At 44.8% G+C, this 24,681-nt stretch overlaps 1 protein-coding gene across 2 annotated transcripts in view; it reads left to right on the plus strand.

Annotated features, from left to right (window-relative positions):
* The window catches only part of LOC144600212 (arf-GAP with Rho-GAP domain, ANK repeat and PH domain-containing protein 3-like), a 169,488-nt gene that overhangs the window by 77,393 nt on the left and 67,414 nt on the right, over positions 1 to 24,681 (plus strand). For both annotated transcript variants that reach the window (XM_078411736.1, XM_078411737.1), the window contains exons 2-3: positions 5,508 to 6,550; positions 23,606 to 23,848. In XM_078411736.1, coding sequence (XP_078267862.1) covers positions 5,586 to 6,550; positions 23,606 to 23,848 — 1,208 coding nt within the window. In that variant the 5' untranslated portion in view covers positions 5,508 to 5,585. The remainder of the gene's footprint in view (positions 1 to 5,507; positions 6,551 to 23,605; positions 23,849 to 24,681) is intronic.

The following is a 24,681-nucleotide window of genomic DNA, read 5'->3' on the forward strand; positions in this document are numbered from 1 at the left end:
CCCAGGGGTACAACGAGATTGGGAATGCGCCTCCCATACGATGCAATAATTTAGGTAATTTAGACAGCAGCAACCCAACGAAACGAACAGTTGTAATAGTTTTGGACAGGGTAAAGTGCAAGTTGATCTATGCGTTGTGGCCATCCGGCTCAGCAGGACCGGTTCATAGCAGCTATAGCCCTGGGGATGAAGCTGTTCCTGAGTCTGGAGGTGCGGGCATAGAAGGCCTTGTATCGTCTGCCCGATGGAAGGAGTTCGAACAGACTGTTGCAGGGGTGTGAAGAGTCTTTGTGGATGCTGATGGCTTTTCTGAGGCATCGTGTGTTGTAGATGCCCTCCAAGTCTGGTAGCTGTGTTCCGATGGCCCTCTGAGCTCTATGGACTACCCGCTGTAGAGCTTTCCTTTCTGCCTCCGTGCAGCTGAGGTACCACACAGGGATTCCATGCGTTAGGATGCTCTCTATGGTGCAGCGGTAGAAGGTCGTCAGCAGCTGTTGGGGTAGACCAGACTTTTTCAGTGTTCTTAAGTAGAACAGTCTTTGTTGTGCCTTCTTGACCAGCGCAGCAGTGTAATTGGACCATGTTAGGTCCTCCGAAATGTGAGTGCCCAGAAACTTGAAGCTGGACACTCTCTCCACACTAACCCCGTTGATAGAGATCGGGGCATATTCCCCGTTATGTGACCTACGGAAGTTGATGATCAGCTCCTTGGTCTTGGTGGTATTTAGGGACAGGTTGTTATCCGAGCACCAGTCCGCCAGGTTCTGCACCTCCGCTCTATAGTTTGTTTCATCCCCGTTGGTGATCAGCCCGATCACCGTTGTGTCATCTGCAAACTTGACAATGGTGTTGGTGTCGAATGCAGGAACACAGTCGTGTGTTAAGAGGGAGTAGAGCATGGGGCTCAGAACACAGCCCTGTGGTGTGCCGGTACTCAGGGTGATAGTGGAGGACAGGTGCGGGCCCATTCTCACTGCCTGCGGTCGCTCCAGCAGGAAGTCCAGGATCCAGTCACATAATGACGAGCTAAGGCCTAGCTGGTGGAGTTTGGTGATGAGCTTGGTGGGGATGACCGTGTTGAAGGCGGAGCTATAGTCTATGAATAGCATCCTCACGTACGTGCCCTGTCTCTCTAGGTGAGTCAGGACAGTGTGAAGAGCCAGAGAGATGGCGTCCTCTGTGGATCTATTTGCCCTGTATGCAAATTGATGTGGGTCCAGTGAGTCAGGGATGCTGGATTTGATGTGTGAGAGGACCAGCCTCTCAAAGCACTTCATGACTATCGGCGTTAGGGCAACCGGGCGGTAGTCGTTCAGGTTGGAGATCTTTGCTTTTTTCGGCACCGGAACTATGATAGCCGACTTCAGGCACTTGGGGACCGTAGCCAGAGATAATGACAGGTTAAAGATCCTGGTGAATACCTCAGCCAGCTGTTCAGCACAGTCCTTCAGTATCCTTCCTTGAACTCCATCCGGTCCTGCAGCCTTGCGTGGGTTGACCCTTTGCAGAGCGCGTTGTACCTCCTGTGTGCTCAGTTGCAAGACCTGTCCCACCGCCTCGGCTGGGGTTCTTTCACTCAAAGTGGTTTTGCCAGTTTCAAAGCGGGCAAAGAAGGTGTTAAGCTCGTTGGTCAATGTCATATCGCTGTGGGGGCAGGCAGGGCTGCTCTTGTAGCCAGTGATGTCCCTGACACCCTGCCACATGCTTCTGGTGTCCGTGGTGTTGAAGTGGTCTTCCACCCGTTGCCTATGGGTGTCTTTGGCCCTTTTAATACCTTTGCTTAGGTGTGATCTGGCAACACTGTATGCTGAAGTGTCACCAGATTTAAAGGCATTGTTGCGTGCCCTCAGCAGGTTCTGTACCTCCTTGTTCATCCAGGGTTTCCGGTTTGGGAACATCTTTATCACCTTGTCCTCCGTGACATTCTCCACACAGCAGTTGATGTAGGAGAGCACAGTGGATGCGTATTCCAAGAGAGAGTTAGATAGAGCTCTTAAGGATAGCGGAGTCAAGGGGTATGGGGAGAAGGCAGGAACGGGGTAGTGATTGAGAATGATCAGCCATGATCATATTGAATGGTGGTGCTGGCTCGAAGGGCCGAATGGCCTAATCCTGCACCTATTGTCTATTGAATGGCCGAATTCTGCTCCTATGCCTTACGGTCTTATACTAGTGCAAAATAAACACAGAGAGCAACCTTGGTGGTGTGAAGTTAAGTCCGTTGTGGTTCGTTGCTGAACTAGGGTTGTGGTTACGGTTATGGAGGATGGTTCAATGGTTCTTGACCCGAATGGTTGATGGCAGGAACCTTGTGGTAACATTTCCCGGGCTGGTGTAGTGGCGAGAAGAAGGCGTAGCCAAGGTGGCATGTGCATGGATCTTTGGTGATATTAGCTGCCATCTTGAGGCATCACTTACTCTAGATCCCTTTAATGGTAGGGAGGTCAATACCCCTGATGGACTGAGCAGGTGTCCACCACATTCTACAGCCTCCTTACTTCCTGAGCATTGAAAGTTCTGAACCATGGCCTGATATAAACAGCCAGTCTGTCCTCTGCCACACACATGTAGAAATTCAATGGAGTATTTAGCAACATATCATGTCTACTCCAAAGTCTGAGAAATTAGTAGAGGCTCTCTTTTTGAGTGCATCAATGTACTGAACATGTATATAAAAAAATAACCTTTATTCAGAATTCTAAAAATAGACAAAGCAAAATGCACAGAGTATTTTGTGCAGAGTAGAGGAATCGAGAATCAAATGACATAGGGTTCAGGTGGGGTGGGGGGGGGGGGGGGGGGGGAAAGGTTTAATAGGAATGTGAGGGGTAACTTTTTTTACACAAAGGGTGGTCTCTAAATGGAACGAGCTATCGGAGGAGGTAGTTGAGGCAGGTATGTGTTCGAAAATACAAGTCTGATTCAAATATTTGATTTCACACGAAATTAGCAGAAGCTCTAAATTAGGGTGGAGCATTTGAGGAGGAATAGACAATAGGTGCAGAAGTAGACCATTTGGCCCTTCGAGCCAGCACCACCATTCAATGTGATCATGGCTGATCATTCTCAATCAGTACCCCGTTCCTGCCTTCTCCCCATACCCCATGACTCCGCTATCCTTAAGAGCTCTATCTAATTACTTTATTTTAGTAAACTTTAGACTTTAGAGATGCACAATGGAAATAGGCCCTTTGGCCCATTGAGTCCATGCCAACCAGCAATCGCCCTGTGTACTAACACTATCCTACACACTAGGGACATTTTGCATAAGCAACAAAATCTGCACGTCTTTGTGCGAAGAGTGTGCGAAGAAACCAGAGTACTCAGAGGAAACCTATGTGGTCACAGGGAGAAGGTACAAACTCTGTACAGACAGCACACATAGGTAGGATCAAACCAGGGTCGCTGGTGCTATAAGGCAGCAACTCTACCGCTGCACCACTGTGCCGCTGTGCCACCCTTTTAAAACTTGGTGAAACGATTTATACTGATAAATATCAATTTCTAATATATTAAAAAGAAAAAGCATGAAAGAAAGAGAACATCTCTGGTTCCAAAATGCCAAAATTATTTGGCAATGATCCAATTCTTCCAACAGCTTAGGAAAGATTTTCTAATATAATGAAGCTGCATTAAACGTTAAACCACAGGTCGGCACACAAAGACAATTGTTCAATGTGATCCTTCTCTCATCAGCCTTGAATCTCCAGTGTCAAGTCATAACATTACTTCCTTCAATTACTTTTGTTTGTGTCTGGATCCAATATTCATTTCAAAATGAAGTCACAATAATTCATTATCAAATCATTATTACATTCCTCCCTGTGAAAACGTATTAAGTGCAAATTGGCTGCTGTCTGTTCCCAGTTACAGCAATCAAGCCAACACCTCATATTTCACTTGGGCAGCTCGCACCCCAGCCATCTGAACGTTGACTTCTCTAACTTCCAGTAATCCTTGCTTTCCCCTCTCTCTCTCCCCATCCCTCCCCCTTCCCAGTTCTCTGACCAGTCTTACTGTCTCCGACTACATTTTATCTGTTTGCTTTGTTGTTACCTTCTCCCAACTAACAATGATCTATTCTATATGTTCCTTGATCTCCATTCCCTTTGTCCTGTTTTCACACCTAACAATTCCTTACCTATACACTTCCTCATCTATGTACCTCCCACTCCCTTGACATCAATCTGAAGAAGGTTATTTATTCACAAAATGCTAGAGTAACTCAGCAGGTCAGGCAGCATCTCGGGAGAGAAGGAATGGGTGATGTTTCGGGTCAAGACCCTTCTTTAGACTGAAACGTCGACCCGAAACGTCACCCATTCCTTCTTTCCCGAGATGCTGCCTGACCTGCTGAGTTACTCCAGCATTTTGTGAATAAATACCTTTGATTTGTACCAGCATCTGCAGTTATTTTCTTACTCAATCTGAAGAAGGGTCTCAACCTGAAACGTCACCCATTCCTTCTCTCCAGAGATGCTGCCTGTCCTGCTGAGTTACTCCATCATTTTGTGTCCATCTTCGATTTAAACCAGCATCTGCAGTTCCTTCCTACACAGTTCAAATCTCTGGTCTGTCGCAAAGTTGTGCAAAGCTCTATTGAAATGTGTCCTTTTCTTTCGGAAATTTGCTGTCGTAACTTTGCAGCATTTAACGTGGGAAGTTTCTGATCCTTGATTCGGCTGTGTACAAAAGTAAGTCCCTCACAATTTTCCTAATTTTCTCTCCCAACATTGGAAGACTGGTGCTTTGACCTGCTCTTCTTACTTCATTCCTTCAAGAATTAGATCTGGTCTCCCTAAAATTACATCATCAGTGATGAAATTAATTGCAATTCCCGACTGATACGGTGATATTATGAACTTTGTTGATTTAACCCATTTGTACCAATCGTGTCAGCACCTTTCTTCCCGGTTTAGAAAGATACAGCATGGAAACAGGCTCTTAGGTCCACTGAGTCCTTGCCGACCCTTGATCGTCCGTTGACACTAGTTCTACGTTATCCCACGTTTTCATCGACTTCCTCTGCGCGTGGAGCAATTTACAGAGGCCAATTAACCTACAAAGCCACTTGTCTTTGGGATGTGGAGGAAACCAGAGGCCCTGGGAAAAACCCATGCAGTCACAGGAAGAATGTGCAAACTTCTCACACCCAACGTCAGGATTAAACCCGGGTCTCTGGCGCTGTGAGACAACAGGTCTACCAGATGTGCCACCTGAACGTTATTCCTGGTCTGTTCTCTTCTATTGATTTATTTAATATTTTCTCTTATACCTTTCAACTCTCATTGCCACAAGTACTTTGCTCCTCGTTTTCTTAAATTAAGGCAGACAATTGCTGTAGCCTTTTTGTCAAGGAGAGTTCAGTTTTACTTTGACAAATTGATTTTCTTCGGCATTACTATCGGTATCAAATAGTAATTGTACTATAATAGAAACTGAATGCTTGGCTGTAGAGAACAAAGATTGTCTGAATTTAGTTTTAATAAAAAATCTTTTTCTTTCAGATGCTGTGGTGTGCATTAAACTGACGGGCCTACTTCATTGCCCGTCCAGTGAGTGAGAAGGGAATCTGCTGGGGTGCCATGGCAGCACAGAGTGAAGTTGTGTGTGATATCGGAGATTGGCTTTCTACCATCCATTTGGAAAAATACATAGAGAATTTTGTCCAGAATGGATTTTACACATCCAAAGACACTGCACAATTTAACAATGAAACACTTATTCAGATTGGAATCACCGCTACTGGACATCGGAAACGGATCCTAAAGCATGTGGAGAATAGGAGTTTGTCTTGTGATGAGCTTCCAAACACAGCCCTAGGCCATTGCACTGTTGAGAAAAGTCAGACATTGGAGAGTTCCAGCACGGTTGTTGATTGGAAAGATAATGCTAGTGGGAACGAAGTTGTAGAATCAGGGGAGGCAGTGGTAAAGCCTGTCCCCAGACCAAGGACTTTGCTGAACAAGCATGGTCCAAACGTAAAGTCTCAGACTGAACTTGGATCAACGTCGACACATAGTCCGAATCATGAGAAGCTGGAATTGTTAATGCCTGACGAACCCTGCATGGAAAGGCCTGAGTTGAATGAGAAGGAACAGGTGTCGGGTGAAGAAAGCACAGTTAGGACTCCAGATCGGGAATGGGTTACAAAGGAAGTGGACATGATTCCCCCTGTTCCACCACGCATCAATCGTGGACAACCTCCGGCTAACTTTGCTGTGCCAGGTCCATTCAACATATCTGAACATGATTCATCTGGATCAAAGTCTCAAAACTCCAAGTCCAAGTCTGTTGAAAACCTACAGGACATGAAATCTCTCTCCAAAATTTCCTCGCACTCCCTTCCCCAGATGCCTTTGTTCGACACAGCTTTTACTGGGAAAATGATTTGTAATGAACTGTACACTACAGTGGAGGCCTTGCCCGAGAGGAATCGAAGCCAATCTTTCTCGACTTCAGCCATGAAGTGTTTGGGAAGGAGACCTGTCCCGCCACCCCCACCTGATGTGACCCAACCTGATACATCTTTACTTTCAATGAAAGAAAGGTAAGTCTTCATTGCACTATCCTTGGATTCTAACCTTCAGGTCTTGAGATAACAAGAATCATTGAAACATTTAAAAAAAAAATCTATATCTATATCTAGTAAAAAAAAAATGGAGGGAAGATGCACATCCCCTAATACACCATTTACTGGTGCCATCCCTTAATGCCCCATTTACTGGTGTCCTCTCCTTGTACATGGCTGGCACACATCAATTGAACCGCACAGCTGCCCACCATATTACATTGTCAAGCTCAGGTGAAGTTACATGGGATCCAGAATGAGTTGTTGTTAGATACAAAATTGACTTCATTGTAGAAGACAGATGACAGTAGTGGTGGGTTGATTCTCTCACTGGACATCTTGTGTTCACAAGAATTGTAAATGGGACCCTTATTGTTTGTAATATGTATTCATGATTTAGATGAAATATAGGTGGTGCAATTAGTAAATTTGCAGAGAAAAATTGGTGAAATTGTGGGCAGTGACGAAGTAGCTGGATATAGAGTAGTTGGAGATTTGGGCTGAGAGATGGCAGATGGAGTTTGGATAAAGTGTGAGTTGATGCATTTTTGGTGGTCAAGTACAAGAGGAAAGTATTCAATAAATAGCATTTTTGGTGGACAAGTACAAGTGGAAAGTATTCAATAAATAGCAGCACAGAAGTTAATAGATTCCTGTAAGTGGCAACACAATTGGATAGGTTGATAAAGAAGGTTTACTGCATGCAGTCAGGGCACTGAGTAAAAACGTTGGTAAGTCATGCTACAGCTCTATAAAACCTTTATTGGGCACTTTTGGAGTACTGTGTGCATTTATGGTTCCCGCAATATGGGAAGGACATGGAGGCTTTGGAGAGAGGACAGAAAAGGTTCACCAAAATATTGTATGGATTGAAGAATATTGTCTACAAGGAGAGACTGAACAAGCTTGCATTGTTTTCTCTGGTGTGCTGGAGGCTGAGATGGCTGGTGGCAGTGACCTGGGTTTTGCTTGTATTTTCTGGTACTGTGAGAGAACAAGATCTTCTCCTCCATCTGGTGACTGGGTGGGGTGGAGAGAAAGGTGTATTTAATACTTTACTTTATTATTCCTCAAACTGATATTTTCAACTGAATGGCCTATTGTGTGAAATCCAGCAATCAATGTCATATCTTGAAAAATAAAAAGAAACCAGGTCTGTCTAATGTTTCAATTTGGCTCTCATTATCCAGTCAGTTGTCAAGGCAAGGAGACAATTGCTTTCATGCTGGCTCTAAACTGCAGATTAAATTTCCTTCAACAAGAGCAATTATATTCCCAAAGACTTCATGTCCACATCCCCCAAAGGCAAAGGGGTGAGATAGTGAAGCAGAGTAAAGAAAGGATAGGAGAAGTTTAGAGGGATAAGGGCCAACCACAGGCAGGTGGAAGTGGCGTAGGGGTTGTGCTGTTTGACGCCATGTCTCTAAAGGTTATTGGCTCTAATGACTTGGCCATTCAAAACTATAGTAAAAGGCTGGTTCACTGTTTCACTAAATTCAGCATGTGAAAGAAAATTGGACTAGGAAGACCTTGTGCCATTGTGGTAGTTTGCCCAAATTACTATCCATTTAAATGGAGACAAAATCAATTGTGAATACAAGGAACTGTAGATGTTGGTTTACTAAAAAAGACACCAACTTTCTGCCGCAGAAGGCAGTGGAGGCCAATTCACTGGACTTTTTAAAGAGAGTTAGATTTAGCTCTTAAGGCTAACGGAATCAAGGGCTATGGGGAAAAATCAGGAACGGGGGACTGATTATGGATGATCAGCCATGATCATATTGAATGGTGGTGCTGACTCGAAGGGCCGAATGGCCTACTCCTGCACCTATTTTCTATGTTTCAATGTTTCTAACTGCTGGGGTAACTTAGCGGCCACAACTTCCAGTAGCATGGTGGTGCAGCAGTAGAATTGCTGCCATACAGCGCCAGAGACCTGGGTTTGATTCTGATTATGGGTGATGTTTCTCCCCATGACCGTGGGGCTTGCCCGGTTTCCTCCCACATTCCAACGACGTACAGGTTTGTAGGTTAAATGGCTTTGGTAAAGATTGTAAATTGTCCCCAGTGTGTAGGGTAGCGCTTGTGTACAGGGATTGCTGGGATCAGTGACAGGAAAAGTGAACTCAATGGGCCGAAGGGCCTGTTTCTGTGCTGTATCTTTAAAATCTAAAAAAAACTTGAAAACTTGTACTTTACAAGATGGCAGTGGATTGAAAGAATGTCTTGAAAGCAACATGGCTCCCGACATGACACATCACCTAACCATGTCTCCCAAGAGGCTGAATTACTCCAGTACTTTATGTCTTTTTTTGTAAACCAACATCTGCAGTTCTTGTATCCGAATGAAACTGAAATGCTTGTTGATTGACGCATACTGCTTTGTGAATGCAAAATATCACTCCAAGGCTGGAATTGGAGAAGCACACAAACATTGAAAGGATTTGTTAATTCCATCTATCAAGCAAACAATTTCCTCCACGATTTCTGTACCTCTTCATTCTTGTTGAATATCACCAAGTTTTATTATTCCACCATTAACAATCATGACTTCATGCTAGATCTGAAGAAGGGTCTCGACACGAAACGTCACCTATTCCACTTCTCCAGAGATGCTGCCTTGATGACTCCCTGAGTTACACCAGCATTTTGAGTCTATCTTCGGTGTAAACCAGCATCATCAGTTTCTTCCTACACAATCAATTTTTGTATAGAGCTCCACAGCTGAAGTGAAAAAATGGCTACGCCTAACTTCCAATAATCCCCAGTCCTCTTAACTAGCATTATGTGGAAGATCATAATCCTCACTGGGGAACTGTTATGCATAAAAATTGAGCTAGGTTTCTATTTCAAAATTCTTCACTTTGCCCTTCAGATATAAAGTTGTAGCTCATCGATTGTACTTGTCACTCTATTTTTCTTTCTCTCTCAATAAGATACTGTAAGTTCAAAGTAACTAGCAAACTTTATCAAATGAAAAAAAGACTTAATGTCAGCTCAGCATTCATCTTGCTGTGGCTTCCTCTACAGAGACAGACAGTCTAATAAGCTTCACACATGATATTGCATTAATGTTGGGAGCAGCTGATGACACAATTCCTAAAGTAATATTAACCAACATTACATATGCCATGCATATTAATAACTCTCTTTTGAGATCCATGATCGACTACTTTTAAGGTGAGGGGAGAACAATTTAAGAGGAACCTGAGGCAGCATTGTGGTGCAGCAATAGAGTTGCTGCCTTACAGCGCCAGAGACTCTGGTTCGATTCTGACTACAGGTGCTGCCTATATAGAATTTGTACGTTCTCCCTGTGACCGTGTGGGTTTTCTCCGGGTACTCGGGTTTCCATCCACACTCTAAAGGTGAGCCGGTTTCCAGGGTAATTGGCTTCTGTAAATTGTCACTAGTGTGTAGGATAGAACTAGGGTATGGGCGATTGTTGGTTGGCATGGAATTGGTGGGCCGAAGAGCCTGTTTCCATACTGTACCTCTAAATTTAATTAAACTAAACTGTTACTTTCCCCATTCATTCATTCATTCATTGTATTTACCTGGTTTCCATGAGAGGGCCTGATTAAGGTTTATCTCATCTTTCATGGGTTGATCAGAAGCAAATAATTTTGTCGGGTAGATGCATCTGATGGGTGCTCATTTAAAGAGAAGGGTGGTGACTTCCTTGTTTCAAATCACCAGTCCAGCGGACATCCTTGCAGATAATTAGTTGGGGCTATATTTCACAAAGCTGTTTCCTGTTGCACATACAGAGGAGATGCATGTTGGTCATAAATGGATTTATGTCACAGGGTCAATTTTTGAATGTCATCGTGATAAAGGAGTGAAGGCTATTGTGACTCTTTTAAAAATGTTATCTGTGAGGATAAATAAAAACGCCATTAGAAGCAGTTATTGCCTACAGGGCATTTTAGTTTCATTTAGAGATACAAGATACGGACGGCACGGTGGCGCAGCGGTCGAGTTGCTGCCTTACAGCGAATGCAGCGCCGGAGACTCGGGTTCGATCCTGACTATGCGCGCCGTCTGTATGGAGTTTGTACGTTCTCACCGTGACCCGCGTGGGTTTTCTCCGAGATCTTCGGTTTCCTCCCACACTCTAAAGACGTACAGGTATGTAGGTTAATTGACTGGGCAAATGTAAAAATTGTCCCTAGTGTGTGTAGGATAGTGTTAATGTGCGGGGATCGCTGGGCGGCGCGGACCAGGTGGGCCGAAGGGCCTGTTTCCGCGCTGTATCTCTAAATCTAAAAAAATCTAAATCTAAATCATCATGGAAACAGACCCTTCGGTCCACCGAGTCCATACTGACCAGCGATCACCCCGTACACTAGCATTGATCACCCGTTCATATTAGCTCTATGTTAGTCAACTTTCTCATCCACTCCCTACACACTGCGGACAATTTATATAGGCCAATTAGTCTACAAACCCACATGACTTTGGGATGTGGGAGGAAGCTGGAGCACCCGAAGAAAGCCCACATGGTCACAGGAAGAACATGCAAAAGGTTTTCACTATATCTCAGTGCACGTGATAATAAAAAATCTAAACTAAACTAAGATTCTTCAGAGTTTAGTTTATTTAGTTTGGAGATAGAGCATGGATCAAGGCCCTTCGGCCAACCGAGTACATGCTGACTATTGATCACATAGAAACATAGAAAATAGGTGCAGGAGTAGGCCATTCGGCCCTTCGAGCCTGCACCACCATTCAATATGATCATGGCTGATCATCCAGCTCAGTAGCCTGTACCTGCCTTCTCTCCATACCCCCTGATCCCTTTAGCAAAAAGGGCCACATCTAACTCCCTCTTAAATATAGCCAATGAACTGGCCTCAACTACCTTCTGTGGCAGAGAATTCCACAGACTCACCACTCACCACCATCACCTGTTCACACTACTTCCATGTTATCCCACTTTCCCATCCACTCGCCACACACGTGGGATAATTTACAGAGGATAATTAACCTACAAACCCGCATGTCTTCAGGAAGTGGGAGGAACCAGGAGCACCCAGAGGAAGCCCACATGGTCACAAGGAAAACGTGCAAAATCCCCACAAAGACCTGAGGTCAGGATCAAACCCAGTTCTCTGGTGCTGTGAGGCAGTGGCTTTACTATCTGCACCACTGTGCTGCCCTTGTTGCTATTGACTGACAAACCATCAAATCAAGAGAAATTAACCAGTATCTGTGCAATGAAAAGAACAATTTCTTTGCCTTTAACAATAAAATAACAGCGTGTTGATGTGAAAAAATGTCTCAAGATGTTTTACAGATATATGGTAACAAAACTCCTTTAGTATGTAGGTTTATGCTGAATACAGACACAAAATGCTGGAGTAACTCAGCGGGTCAGGCAGTATCTCTGAAGAAAAGAAGTAGGTGATGTTTTGGGTTGGAGGCGAGAAAAGACCAGAACAAATCAGGGCTGGCAACAGCTGACCTCAGGAAGGGTGGAGCCCATAATGGTCCATTGTTGGCTGGGGAAGGTGTGATAACAAGAGGAATGCAAGGATGCGATCAGTTAATTGCAGGCAGAGTCACAGATTTGAGAGACAGTCAAGTGTAGTTTAAAAGGTTGAAGTTTACGAAGGAGCATGAGGGAGGAGAATCAGTGAAGAGGAATGCTGGATATTTGGAAATGCATGACCTTTGAACGGCTAAATGCTGTAATATAGGGGATTAGAAGATAAGATTCTATTTCTTGAGCATCAATGAAACTGTGCAAGAGTTAAAACAGAAGGGTCAGAGTGGAGACATGAGGAACTGCAGATGCTGGAATCTTGAGTAAAACACAAAGTGCTGGAGTAACACAACAGGCCAGCAGTATCTTTGGAGGGAATGGACAGGTGTTGTTTTGGGAGTATAATGGAAAAATTAAACTGACAACCTTTGGAATTTCTGGGTCACCACTGCACAGAGAAGGGAAACAATTTGGATTCTGTCTTAACAAGTTCCGATCACAATATTTTTCAGACAGTTGAGCTTATAGGACTTGGTATTACAATCCCTACTGTAATTGGCACCTTCTTAATCTCTTGAGTAGGGGTAAAGACTTCATTGGGGTCATCAGTGGGCACCCTCCTTCCTTGGTGTTTCGTTGATAGGCCCACGACACGTCCAGAGGGCTCAACAGCGATACCTGGCGTCTCAGGTGCGCTCCCCCCCCGTCTTTACCCCTGTTGCTGGTCATTTTGCAGCCCAGTTGGAGTCTTTCCTCTTCAGCCACACCCAGTTGCTGCTTCGCTCGGCAGCCTCTGACAGCGACCTGACTGCTTGCCGGAAGGCCTGTCCTCGAACTCCCATTCCCTTCAGGGGTCTGTCTGGTTGTTGACACGGCTACAAACCCTCTACAACCAACCTCTACAGGGAGCACCTGGGCACGCCAGCCACGATGTTATTTTAGATCACCTTAGGACCTTTACTTTAGACTTTAGAGAAAGAGTGTGGAAACAGCCCCTTTGGTCCATCGACTCCACGTCGATCAGTGATCACCCCGTACGCTAGCCCTATCCTACACACAAGAGACAATTTACAATTTATAGAAGACAATTAACTTATAAACCTGTCTGTCTTTGGAGTGTGGGAGGAAACCAGAGCCCCGGGGGAATACCCATGTGGTCACAGGGAGAATGTACAAGCTCTTTACAGCCACTCCCATCGTCAGAATCGAACCTTGGTCTCTGGTGCTGTAAGGCAGCAACTCTACTTCTGCACCACTGTGCTGCCTTGCCTTAATTTTCTGCGGAAATAAAAAATATTAAATCTAAACCTTAGAAATGAAGATATTCTCTGCACTTCAAAATTTGGTGGATTTTCTAACTGACTTGCAAATGACTGAGAATATTTCTGAGCAGTGATATGTGGACAATGTCCAGGCAGGGTAAATTGGCAAGGCACAGGAGGGTTTAAACTACATTGGCAGGGGGTGGGATCTTGTGCAAGACAGAGGCACGTGAGAGGCTAGAAGTTGGTATGGAGGGTGGTGTGGGAAAGATTAGTGGACAGAATAGGCAGGTGAAATGCGGAGAGCGAGGAAGAAGGGTTGGTTTAAATTGCACATATTTTAATGCAAGGGGCCTGACGGGTAAGGCAGATGAGCTTAGGGCATGGATAGGTACGAGCGACTGGGACGTTGTAGCCATGACTGAAACCTGGTTAAGGGAGGGGCAGGACTGGCAGCTCAATGTTCCGGGGTACAGGAGCTTCAGGAGAGACAGGGGTGAGGGGAAAAAGAGGAGGGGGGTTGCATTGTTGGTTGAGGAGGATGTCATGGCGGTGTTCAAGTGAGTCTATATGGGTGGAGCTGAGGAACAAGAAAGGGATGATCACCTTATTGAGGGTGTACTACAGACCCCCGAATAGTCAACAGGAATTAGAAGAACAAATATGCCGGGAGACTGCAGACAGCTGCAGGTTAAATAAGGTTGTTGTAGTCGGGGATTTTAACTCCCAATTATAGACTGGGAAAATCATAGCATGAAGGGTTTAGATGGGATGCAATTCCTCAAAAGTGTTCAGGATAGTTTTCTTAAGCAGTATGTAGAGGCCTGCACATGTGAGAGGGCAACGCTGGATCTAGTATTTGGAAATTGGGAAGGGCAAGTTAATGAAGTGTGTGTGGAGGAGCCTTTTGGGAACAGTGACCACAGTTCAATTAGGTTTAAGATAGTTATGGTTAGGGACGGAGAGGGTCCATGTGTTAAAATGTTCAACTGGGGTAAGTTGAGCATTTTAGTTGACTGGAGTAGGTTATTAGAGGGGAAAGGAAAATCAGCCAAGTGGGATGTTTTTAAAAGTGTATTGAAGAAAGTTCAGGATGCATACGTCCCCTTTAGAATGAAGGGCAAAGCAGGTAAATGTAAGGAAGCTTGGCAAGGGAAATTGAGATGTTAGTCAAAAACAAGCAGGATGCATGGGACAGGTATAGGCAGCTGGGATCAAGTGCATCCCTGGAGGAGTTTCAGGAAGTAAGCAGTAAACTAAAAAAGGAAATCAGAAGGGCAAAAAGGGGCCAGGAGATAGCTCTGGCGGGTAGCATTAAGGACAATCCCAAATGATTTTATAAATACAAAAGGGGGAAAAAGATAACTAGAAGGAGTGAGACCTCTCAGGAATCAAAGCGGTCACCTCCGTGTGGAGCCACAGGAGATGGGCAAGGTCCTAAATGAGTATTTCTCCTTTGTGTTTACTGAGGAGAAAGACAGTAGGACGGACGAAATTGGAGCAGTCACTGGAAGTGTCTTGAGAGGAGTCAGAGTTACTGACGAAGATGTACTGAAGGTACTGTCGTGTTTGAAGATAGACAAATCTCCAGGGCCTGATCTGATATATCCGAGGACATTGTGGGAAACTAGAGAGGAAATTGCAGGAGCCCTGGTTGAAATTTACGAGTCGTCCTTAAATACAGGAGAGGTGCTGGAATACTGGAGGGTGGCAAATGTTGTACCTCTTTTCAAGAAGGGCTGCAGAGAAAACGCTGGGAACTATAGACCGGTGAGCTTAATATCTGTCGTTGGTAATTTACTGGAGAGTAATCTGAGATAGGATTTACAGGCATTTGGATGGGCAAAAGCTCATTAGGGAAAGTCAGCATGGTTTTGTACGTGGGAGGTCGTGTCTCACAAACCTGATTGATTTTTTTTGAAGACATGACCAAAAAGGTTGATGAGGGCAGAGCTGTAGATGTTGTGTACATGGACTTCAGTAAAGGCCCTGCCCAGTTAGGCCTTTTTTAAGGCGACTGCTGGCGACTGTCATAGTCGTAGCAGGTCGCTGAAAAGACGGTGACTGGACCCCCCCACGACAATGTCTATGACAAGCTACAACAACCTACCACTTAGCCGACATCAAGCTGTGGCAAGGTACTGAAAACCGGGGACCCAATCGTCACAAGTAGAACGTCCACCAACGACAACACCTACGACAACACCTATGGCAACACCTATGACAACACCTATGACGACCTTCTACCAAAGAGGCGACAACCTACGACAACCGGTCAACCCGTGTCCACAGGGACAAGCTATGACCCTGAAGACTGAAGACAACTGAAGACAATTCACGTTTCACCCACTTTCCCTATAAAAGGGGGTGTACGGTAGGGTTTCCAATCATTCTGCATCATGACTATTTGAAAGTGATGCCATGAGAAACTACTCTGAAATACAATAACTTCATACATCAATTTCCTGTCAAAATGTCAAGAATTTCCTTTATTGAAATACAAACAAATTTTTTTTAAAGGTTGATAAGGCAACAGTGCATACCAAGCATACCAAAATATTTTGATAAACTTCAATAAATTTCAATAAACCAAACTTTAAAATTCAAACTTTAAACAGAATACAAGTGCAAAAACATACAAAACCTAACATCATTTATGGACACATGACACTGATGGATGATCAGATCAAATCCACACTTGGAATTCGCCGAAGCCAGCACCGGCGACAACTTACTTCACCAGGCGACAGCCTGGCGACAACCTACGACCGCCCACATCAGGTGACGTCACGCTACGCTGATTGGTGTCAAACCAAGTCGCCGAAAAATTTCAAGCCTTCACAAAATCCAGCGACGACCAGAAAAACGCTATGACTCTATGGAGACAACTCACGACCATGCCCGCGACACCCCGGCGACCGTGCGGCAACAGCCTAGTCGTCTGTAGTCACCGAACTGGGACAGGGCCTTCCTGCCTAAGACATTCGACAAGGCTCCCTCCGCATGTTAGGCTGCTCTGGAAGGTTAGATCGCATGGGATCCAAGGAGAGATAGCTGAATGGATAGAAAATTGGCTCCATGGAAGGAAGCAGAGGGTGATTGTGGAAGGTTGCTTCTCAGATTGGAGGCCTGTGACTAGTGGTGTGCCTCAAGGTTCGGTGTTGGGCCCGTTACTATTTGTCACCTACATCAATGATTTGGATGAGAACACACTGGGCAAGATAAGCAAATTTGCTGATGAAACAAAAGTTAGTGGTTTTGCAGATAGTGAAGATGGTTGTGAACGAATGCAGCAGGATCTGGATCGATTGGCCAGGTGGGCGGAGGAATGGTTGGTGGAAGTTGCAGTTGTACAAGAAGTTGGTGAGACCGCATTTAGAATATTGTGTTCTGTTCTGGGCACTATGTTATAGGAAAGATCCTGTCAAGCTTGAAAGGGTTCAGAAAAGATTTATCATATCATATATATACAGCCGGAAACAGGCCTTTTCGGCCCTCCAAGTCCGTGCCGCCCAGCGATCCCCGTACATTAACCCTATCCTACACCCACTAGGGACAATTTTTACATTTACCCAGCCAATTAACCTACATACCTGTACGTCTTTGGAGTGTGGGAGGAAACCGAAGATCTCGGAGAAAACCCACGCAGGTCACGGGGAGAACGTACAAACTCCTTACAGTGCAGTACCCGTAGTCAGGATTTATGAAGATGTTGCCAGGACTAGAGGGTGTGAGCTATAGGGAGAGGTTGAGTAGGCTGGGTCTCCATTCCATGGAGCGCAGGAGGATGAGGGGAGATCTTACAGAGCTATACAAAATCATGAGAGGAATAGATCGGGTAGATGCACAGAGCATTTTTCCCAGAGTAGGGGAATTGAGGACCAGAGGACATAGGTTCAAGGTGAAGGGGAAAAGATTTAATAGGAATCCGAGGGGTAGCTTTTTCACACAAAGGGTGGTGGGTGTATGGAACAAGCTGCCAGAGGATGTAGTTGAGGCTGGGACTATCCCATTGTTTAAGAAACAGTTAGACAGGTACATGGATAGGACAGGTTTGGATGGATATGGACCAAGCGCATATAGCTGGGACATTGTTGGCCGGTGTGGGCGAGTTGGGCTGAAGGGCCTGTTTCCACAATGTATTATTCTATGACTCTGTGACTCTATGATATCTTCAGAACATTTTGTGCTGACTCACAAATGCAAGTTTCAGCCATCATTTGAAGGACCCTACTCTTTCCAATCTGCACGACTGTTGAATTTCTAGGTTATGAGCCAAATGGAGTGTAAGGATAATCTGATGTACGATATAGTTTATAAAATATGCTCCAATACATTATAAAATGTATTATTAGTACGAGCCCTCCCCTTTGTTGACCACAGCCATAATGCTGCTGTATAAATCTGCCCCCCAACTCAGACCCATTTGTAAATCATGTTAGGGACATAACTGATGAAGTTACCTGCACACTGCAGGCTGGATTACTTCAAGCTTCTTTGTGCAAATTTGCTTGCAGGAAAAAAAAGCCAGTTGTCTGATGGTGAAAGATGCCTCTGATTTATTTTTAAAATAAAGATGTATTAAGTTTGCAATATTTTAACATGTGGGATCGTCACAAAATCACTTGATATGATCCTGGGAGTGTTTGAATCAGGAGGCTGGCATTTTCCACGCAGTTTCTGCAGCTGTTCTTTCCACAGCCTCGCCATTGGACAATTGCATTTTGTCAAGAGGAATTCCTGGACGCCAATCCAGATTTTTCACATCGCTTTCCTCGTGGTAATCTGCCTGATGGGACATCGCATTTAGCACCCCAGGGATTTCTCCACAGTGCATGGACTTTGACTGAACACTGGATCTTGCTTTCCGAAAGGACTTTGACTCGTTCCCTCTAAATATTTTTGTTGAAAAGATTCTTTACACCAAGCTTGGCTCTTGTGATCACTCCACCCCCTCAGCTCATTAATTCCTCTCTTCGCTGCTGTGACATTGTTCGTCACCCTTGCACCGACAGTTATAGCCTCTCATTATAATGGATTCTCAGCTGGTTTTTGTATTTCTGGTGCTCCGTGTGCATTGGGTTAGGTTTAGTTTAAAGATACAGCATGGAAACTGGCTCTTTAATCCACTGAGTCCACGACGTCCATCCATCACCTGTTCACATTTGTTCTATGTTATTCCACTTTCTCATCCACTCCCTGCAAGTAAAGGGCAATTTTACGGAAGCCAACCCACCCATCCTCATGTGTTTGGGATGTGGGAGGAAACCGGAGCAACCGGAGGAAGCCCACATGAGCACAGTGGATCACTTGAGGTCAGGATCGTACCCGAGTCTGGTGCCATGAGGCAGCAGTTTAACCATCTGTACCTCTGCACAGCCCAATATTGACATCAATATTGCTGGCATTAAATATCAACTGTGTACTGTTGAGTTTACACCAAAATAAAGAATGGTCATTTTAAGGGGTGGCACGGTGGCGCAGCAGCAGAGTTGCTGCATTACAGCACCAGAGACCCGGGTTCGATCCTGACTATAGGTGCTGCCTGTACGGAATTTGTACGTTCTCCCCGTGACCACGAAGGTTTTCCCTGGGTGTTCCGTTTTTTTCCAACACTCCAAAGACGTTCAGGTTTGTAGGTTAATTGGCTTCAGTAAAGATTGTAAATTGTCCCAAGTGTGCAAGATAATGCTAGTGTACCAGGATCACTGGTCGCCACGGACTCAGTGAGCTGAAGGGCCTGATTCTGCGCTGTATCTCTAAACTAAATATGAAATAGTCTTCCATGACTCCTCTTGGATAAGGTCTGGTGATTTAACACAAAAGTTCCTGCCTACCTGTGGATTTCTCTGCCTCAGAATCTGTGGAATTCTCTGCCTCAGAGGGCAGTGGAGGCCAATTCTCTGAATACATTCAAGAGAGAGCTAGATAGAGCTCTTAAGGATAGCGGAGTCAGGGGGTATGGGGAGAAAGCAGGAACGGGGTACTGATTGAGAATGATCAGCCATGATCACATTGAATGGCGGTGCTGGCTCGAAGGGCCGAATGGCCTACTCCTGCACCTATTGTCTATTGTCTACCACAGGGAGACTGAGGTCTAATCCCTTCCCACTACCATGCACTGTACCTTAAGTTTAAATTGTGACTCAGTCATTAGCACTCTTACTTTAAGTTAGAAGGTCACGTTCTGCTTCAGACTCATGGGTATAAAGATTTAAACAAACCCCAGGACATCACAATGACATTTTACATGAGTCCAATCTGTGTCACAGTGGGGTTAAGGAAATCAAATGGCATCACTTTGAACACCATGGGAGCTATACTTTGTGTCCTTGTCAATATTTTCTCTGCAATCACTGTCACTGAAGAATCTAATTAAATACTTATTATTACATTGATCTTTGTGGCCAGAAATGTTCATTGCGGCCTGTGTACTATTTAGAACATTGGGGATAAATCAACTGTTTGTTTTCAAAGTGGTATCACTTTCATGAGCACAAAAAGCTTTATTTTAAAAATCTGATCTGAAAGTTGGTAATTTTACGTTTATTTATTCGCTCTTCAAGGTGTGTGTGGCACAGGGGAACGCCAGCGTTTATTGTCTATCCCTAATTTTCCTTGAGAAATTAATAGCAGCGATCTGCTGCTGTGGAACTGTTGATGTCCCTGTGGTGAAGGTGCTGATTGGGCAGGGAGTTCTAGGATTTAAACACAGGGCAGCACAGTGGCACAGCTAGTAGAGTTGCTGCCTCACAGCGCCAGAGACCCAGATTTGATCCTGACTGCGGGTGCTGTCTGTGCGGGGTTTGTATGTTCTTCCTGTGGCCACGTGGGGTTCCTCCAGTTTCCTTCGACTTTCCAAAGATGTGCAGGTTTGTAGGTTAATCATCTTCTGTAACTTGCGCCTAGTGTGCAGGATGCAAAAGTGGGATAATATAGAACTAGTGTACAGGTGATTGATGGTCAGTATGGACACAGTGAGCCTCCATGCTGTAGAACTAAACTGAACTAAACTGAGCTCAACTGAATTAAACTGAACTAAACTGCACTGTGTTGATGAAAGAGCAGCAATAGTTCCAGGTCTGATGGTGTGTGGCGGGCAGGTGGTTGAAATCCTCTGCACTTACTACCCCCCTATTCCTCTTGGTGGTAGAGTTTATGGATTTGGAAGATACTGTCAGAGTAGCCCAGGTGATCATTCGGCAGTACGGTTTGTTGATGGAGCACACTGCAGCCAAGATTGGAGTCTGAAGAAGGGTCTTGACCCGAAACGTTACCCATACCGTATTTCCAGAGATGCTGCCTGTCCAGCATTTTGTGTCTACCTTAGTTTGTGTTTTAGTTTTGTTTAGAGATACAGCATGGATACAGGTCCTCATGGCCCACCGAGTCCACGCCGACCATCAATCACCCGTTCACACCAGTTCTATGTTATCCCACTTTCTCAGCCACTCTCTGCACACAGGGGCAATTTCGCAGAGGCCAGTTACATACTAACACACGTCTTTGGGATGTGAGAGGAAACTGGAAATCCATCCATTCACAGGTTGAACGTGCAAAATGCAAACAGACAGCACTTGACGTCAGGATCGAAACTGTCTCTGGCGCTGGTCAACAGCTGTGCCACGGTGCTGCCTGTTTTATTTTTGAGATCCATGAGGTCCTTAAATGTTATGGGTGGTTGATTCTTGATGGAGAAGATTATTACTTTGTTTATTTGTGCTGCAAGTGTTGCTTGGCACTAATCATCTCATGTTGTCCAAGTTCTGTTGCACGCAGCCAAGGACTGCCTTGTTTGTGGAGGAGCTGAGCAGAGTGCTAAATATCCGCAGTCATTTCCACTGACCTTCCTGACCTTTATCCTCTCAATGAACTAAATCAAATTTGTAGGACATTGACCTGCCATGAGCAAAGCCATGCTGACTGTCCATAATTAATACATTCTCTTCCAAATACGAGTAGATCCTGCCCCTAAGAATGCTCTCCAATAGCTACCACTGATGTATGGCTCAGTGGCCTGTAATTTCCTGCATGATCTCTATTTCCCTGTGCAAATCAGGTCAAGTCAAGTTTATTTGTCACATACACATAAATGTGCAGTGAAATGAAAGATTACCCACAGTCCAACAACAAGAGCAATAAAAATAAGCAATAACACACACAATCAAACAAAAAGAAACATCCATCACAGTGAGTCTCCTCCAGTCACCTCCTCACTGTGATGGAAGGCCACAATGTCTTTTCTCTTCCCCTGCCGTCTTCTCCCGCGGTCAGGCTGTTGGAGTTGCCACGTTCCAGGCCGCGCCGGACGGTGAAAGGTCCGCAGCGGGCCGACCCAAGCCCCACGATCCGGGGCGGGCGAAGACGCTGCCACTGCACGTTGGGGCGGTCGGGGCTCGGTGACACAGTGGTAGAGTTGCTGCCTTATAGCATTTGCAGCGCCAGCGACCGGGTTCGATCCTGACTATGGGAGCTGTACGGAGTTTGTACAATCTCCCCATGACCTTGTAGGTTTTCTCCGAGATCTTCGGTTTCCACCCACACTATAAAAGACCGTACAGGTTTGCAGATTAATTGGCTCGGTATCAGTGTAAATTGTCCCTAGTGTGTAGGATAATGTTAATGTGCGAGGATTGCTGGTCATGGTGGGCCGAAGGGCCTGTTTCCGCGCGGTATCCCTAAACTAAACTTAACCAAATGGACAACATTGGCTAGAGGAGATGGCCTGAGGGGACTGTTTCCATGCTGTATAATTTTATGGCTCCATTAGATGTATTGGTAAAATGTATTTCACTCAATGAGTGATGGGCAACTAAATAGGTGAGAGGCAGAACCCCCTACTACATTTAGAAAGTTTCTGTATAAGATTGAAGAAGCACAAATTGCAGAGTGGTAATGCAAAATTAATCTGAAGTCCAATTTTGGCTGAATGGATATGTTATGCCCAACATTTTGTTGATTCAATAATCCTGTGATTATGTGACCTAAATATTTTCAGGGAAACAAATTTCCTGTTCCTTTAGTTTAATGTTGAGATATAGTGTGGAAACATTCCCTTTGGCCCACAAATTCTGCATCGACCAACGATCACCCATATACAAGTTCTTTGTTACCCCAGCTTCAAATCCTACACACTCGCGGCAATTTACAAGACCAATTAGCCTACAAACCTGTACGTCTTTGGAATGAGTGAGGAAACTGGTGCACTCAGAAAAAATGCACTCATTCAAAGGGATACCATGTAATTTCCACACTGACAGTCACTCGTAGTCAGGATCGGACTCGGGTCTCTGGCGCAGTAAGGCAGCAACTTTACTGCTGCGCCTTTTGCAAAGGAAATTAAAACTTGGGATCATTCAGTTGGATCTCCAATTCAGTCGGAATGGCATAATGGTTCAGCTGGTAGAGCCGCTACCTCACAATGCCAGAGACCTGGGTTCAATTCTGATTTTGGATGCTGTGTGTGTGGAGTTTGCGCTTTCTCCATGTCATTGCGCAGGCTTCCTTGGGTGCTCCAGTTCCCTCCCACATCCCAATTACCTGCAGGTTTGTAGGTGAATTGGCCTCTGTAAATTGCGCCTAGTGTGTAGGGAGTGGATGTGAAAGTGGGATAACATAGAATTAGTGAGAACAGGTGATCGATGGTGGCCATGGACTCGGTGGGCCGAAGGGCCTGCTTCCATGCTCTATCCCTATCTAAACTCTGAAGAATCTTAGTTTGGCTTAGTTTATTATTTCATGTGTACCAATGTACAGTGAAAAGTTTTTGTTTGCGTGCTATCCAATCAAAGAAAAGACTATATATAATACAACAAAGTCGTCCACAGTGCACAGGTAACGGATAAAGGGTATAACATTTAATGCAAAGGTAAAACATGGAAGTCTGGTGAAGTCTGATTAAAGATAGTGCAAAGGTCTCCCATGAGGTTGATGGGAGTTCAGGTCCACACTGAAGTGATGAGTGAACGATTGAGTTGCCTGATAACAGCTGGGACGAAACTGTCTCTGAATCTGGAGGTGTGCGTTTTCAAACTTCTGTACCTCTTGCCTGATGGGAGAGGGGAGAAGAGGGATGAGACTGATCCTTGAATTACGCTTCTCCACAAGGCTTTTGCTTCAATCGCGGTGGTTTAGAGACCAGATCGTTCAGATCAGAATGAATTAGTCACCCTTGTAACTGAATGGTTTTCTGTTGCTTTACACTGGAGTGTCTGCGATGGATGAAGGTGACTTCACTGTGATTGTCCTTCCCAATTTTGTGTCACTTCTACTTATTATTTTCAGACAGCATCTGGGATCTCGCTCTGAGGAGGACGCAAGCTCGCAACCAATGCAGATGTCAGCCAATGACTCCACAGCCTACGCCACCATAGGAGACATTCCCACACCGGGCACCGACTATCCAGTCAACTTCAATGATGAAATGGAGGATGACCTAAAAATATCACCATACGCAAGCTTCCACCTAGCTCCAGAACAAGGAAAAAATATTAAATGTGATTGGTTGGAGAAGCTCTCACCACAAGGGTACAAATAGTTATTATAGCTAATCCTATTCCGTTTGCAGCAAAGATAAAATAGATTCAGCACAGTGATGCAGCGGTTGAATTACTGCCTCACAGTGCCAGAGACCTGAGTTCAAACCTATCTATGGGTGCTGTCTGCACGGAGTTTGTACGTTCTCCCCATGACCTGCGTGGGTTTTCCCCAGGTGCTCCGGTTCCCTACCACACTCCAAAGATGTACAGGTTTGTAGGTTAATTGGCTTGCTAAAGATTGTAAATTGTCCCTAGTGTAGGACGGGGATCTCTGGTCGGCGCGACTCGGTGGGCAAAAGGCCTTGTTTCCACGCTGTATCTCTTAACAAAAGTAAACTAAGATTCCTCAGAGAAGAATTTTGCTACAACTTCATATCCCAATGAATAGAGAAAACGCATTCCCATTAACTGAACAGTGAAACACAGTCATGATTAATTCTACTTTAATCTCTAACTTGTGCTAGGTTACTAATTGAAGGATAGCATTGTTACACATTCTGAAATATGAAGTCTTGTGAATGGGAGGTGGTAACCACATGTGTCATGCTTAAATGTTGACATCAATAGACAATAGGTGCAGGAGTAGGCCATTCGGCCCTTCGAGCCAGCACCGCCATTCAATGTGATCATGGCTGATCATTCTCAATCAGTACCCCGTTCCTGCCTTCTCCCCATACCCCCTGATTCCACTATCCTTAAGAGCTCTATCTAGCACTCTCTTGAGCCAAACACACTGGCATCGGTTGGAAATAATACACTTCCTAGATGTTAATATTTAGACTGAAAGAAAGAATAAATGCATTCATTTATCTGGTATCTTTC

The sequence above is a fragment of the Rhinoraja longicauda genome, chromosome 14 (genome assembly GCF_053455715.1).
Source record: "Rhinoraja longicauda isolate Sanriku21f chromosome 14, sRhiLon1.1, whole genome shotgun sequence".
Classification (NCBI taxonomy): Eukaryota; Metazoa; Chordata; class Chondrichthyes; order Rajiformes; family Arhynchobatidae; genus Rhinoraja; species Rhinoraja longicauda.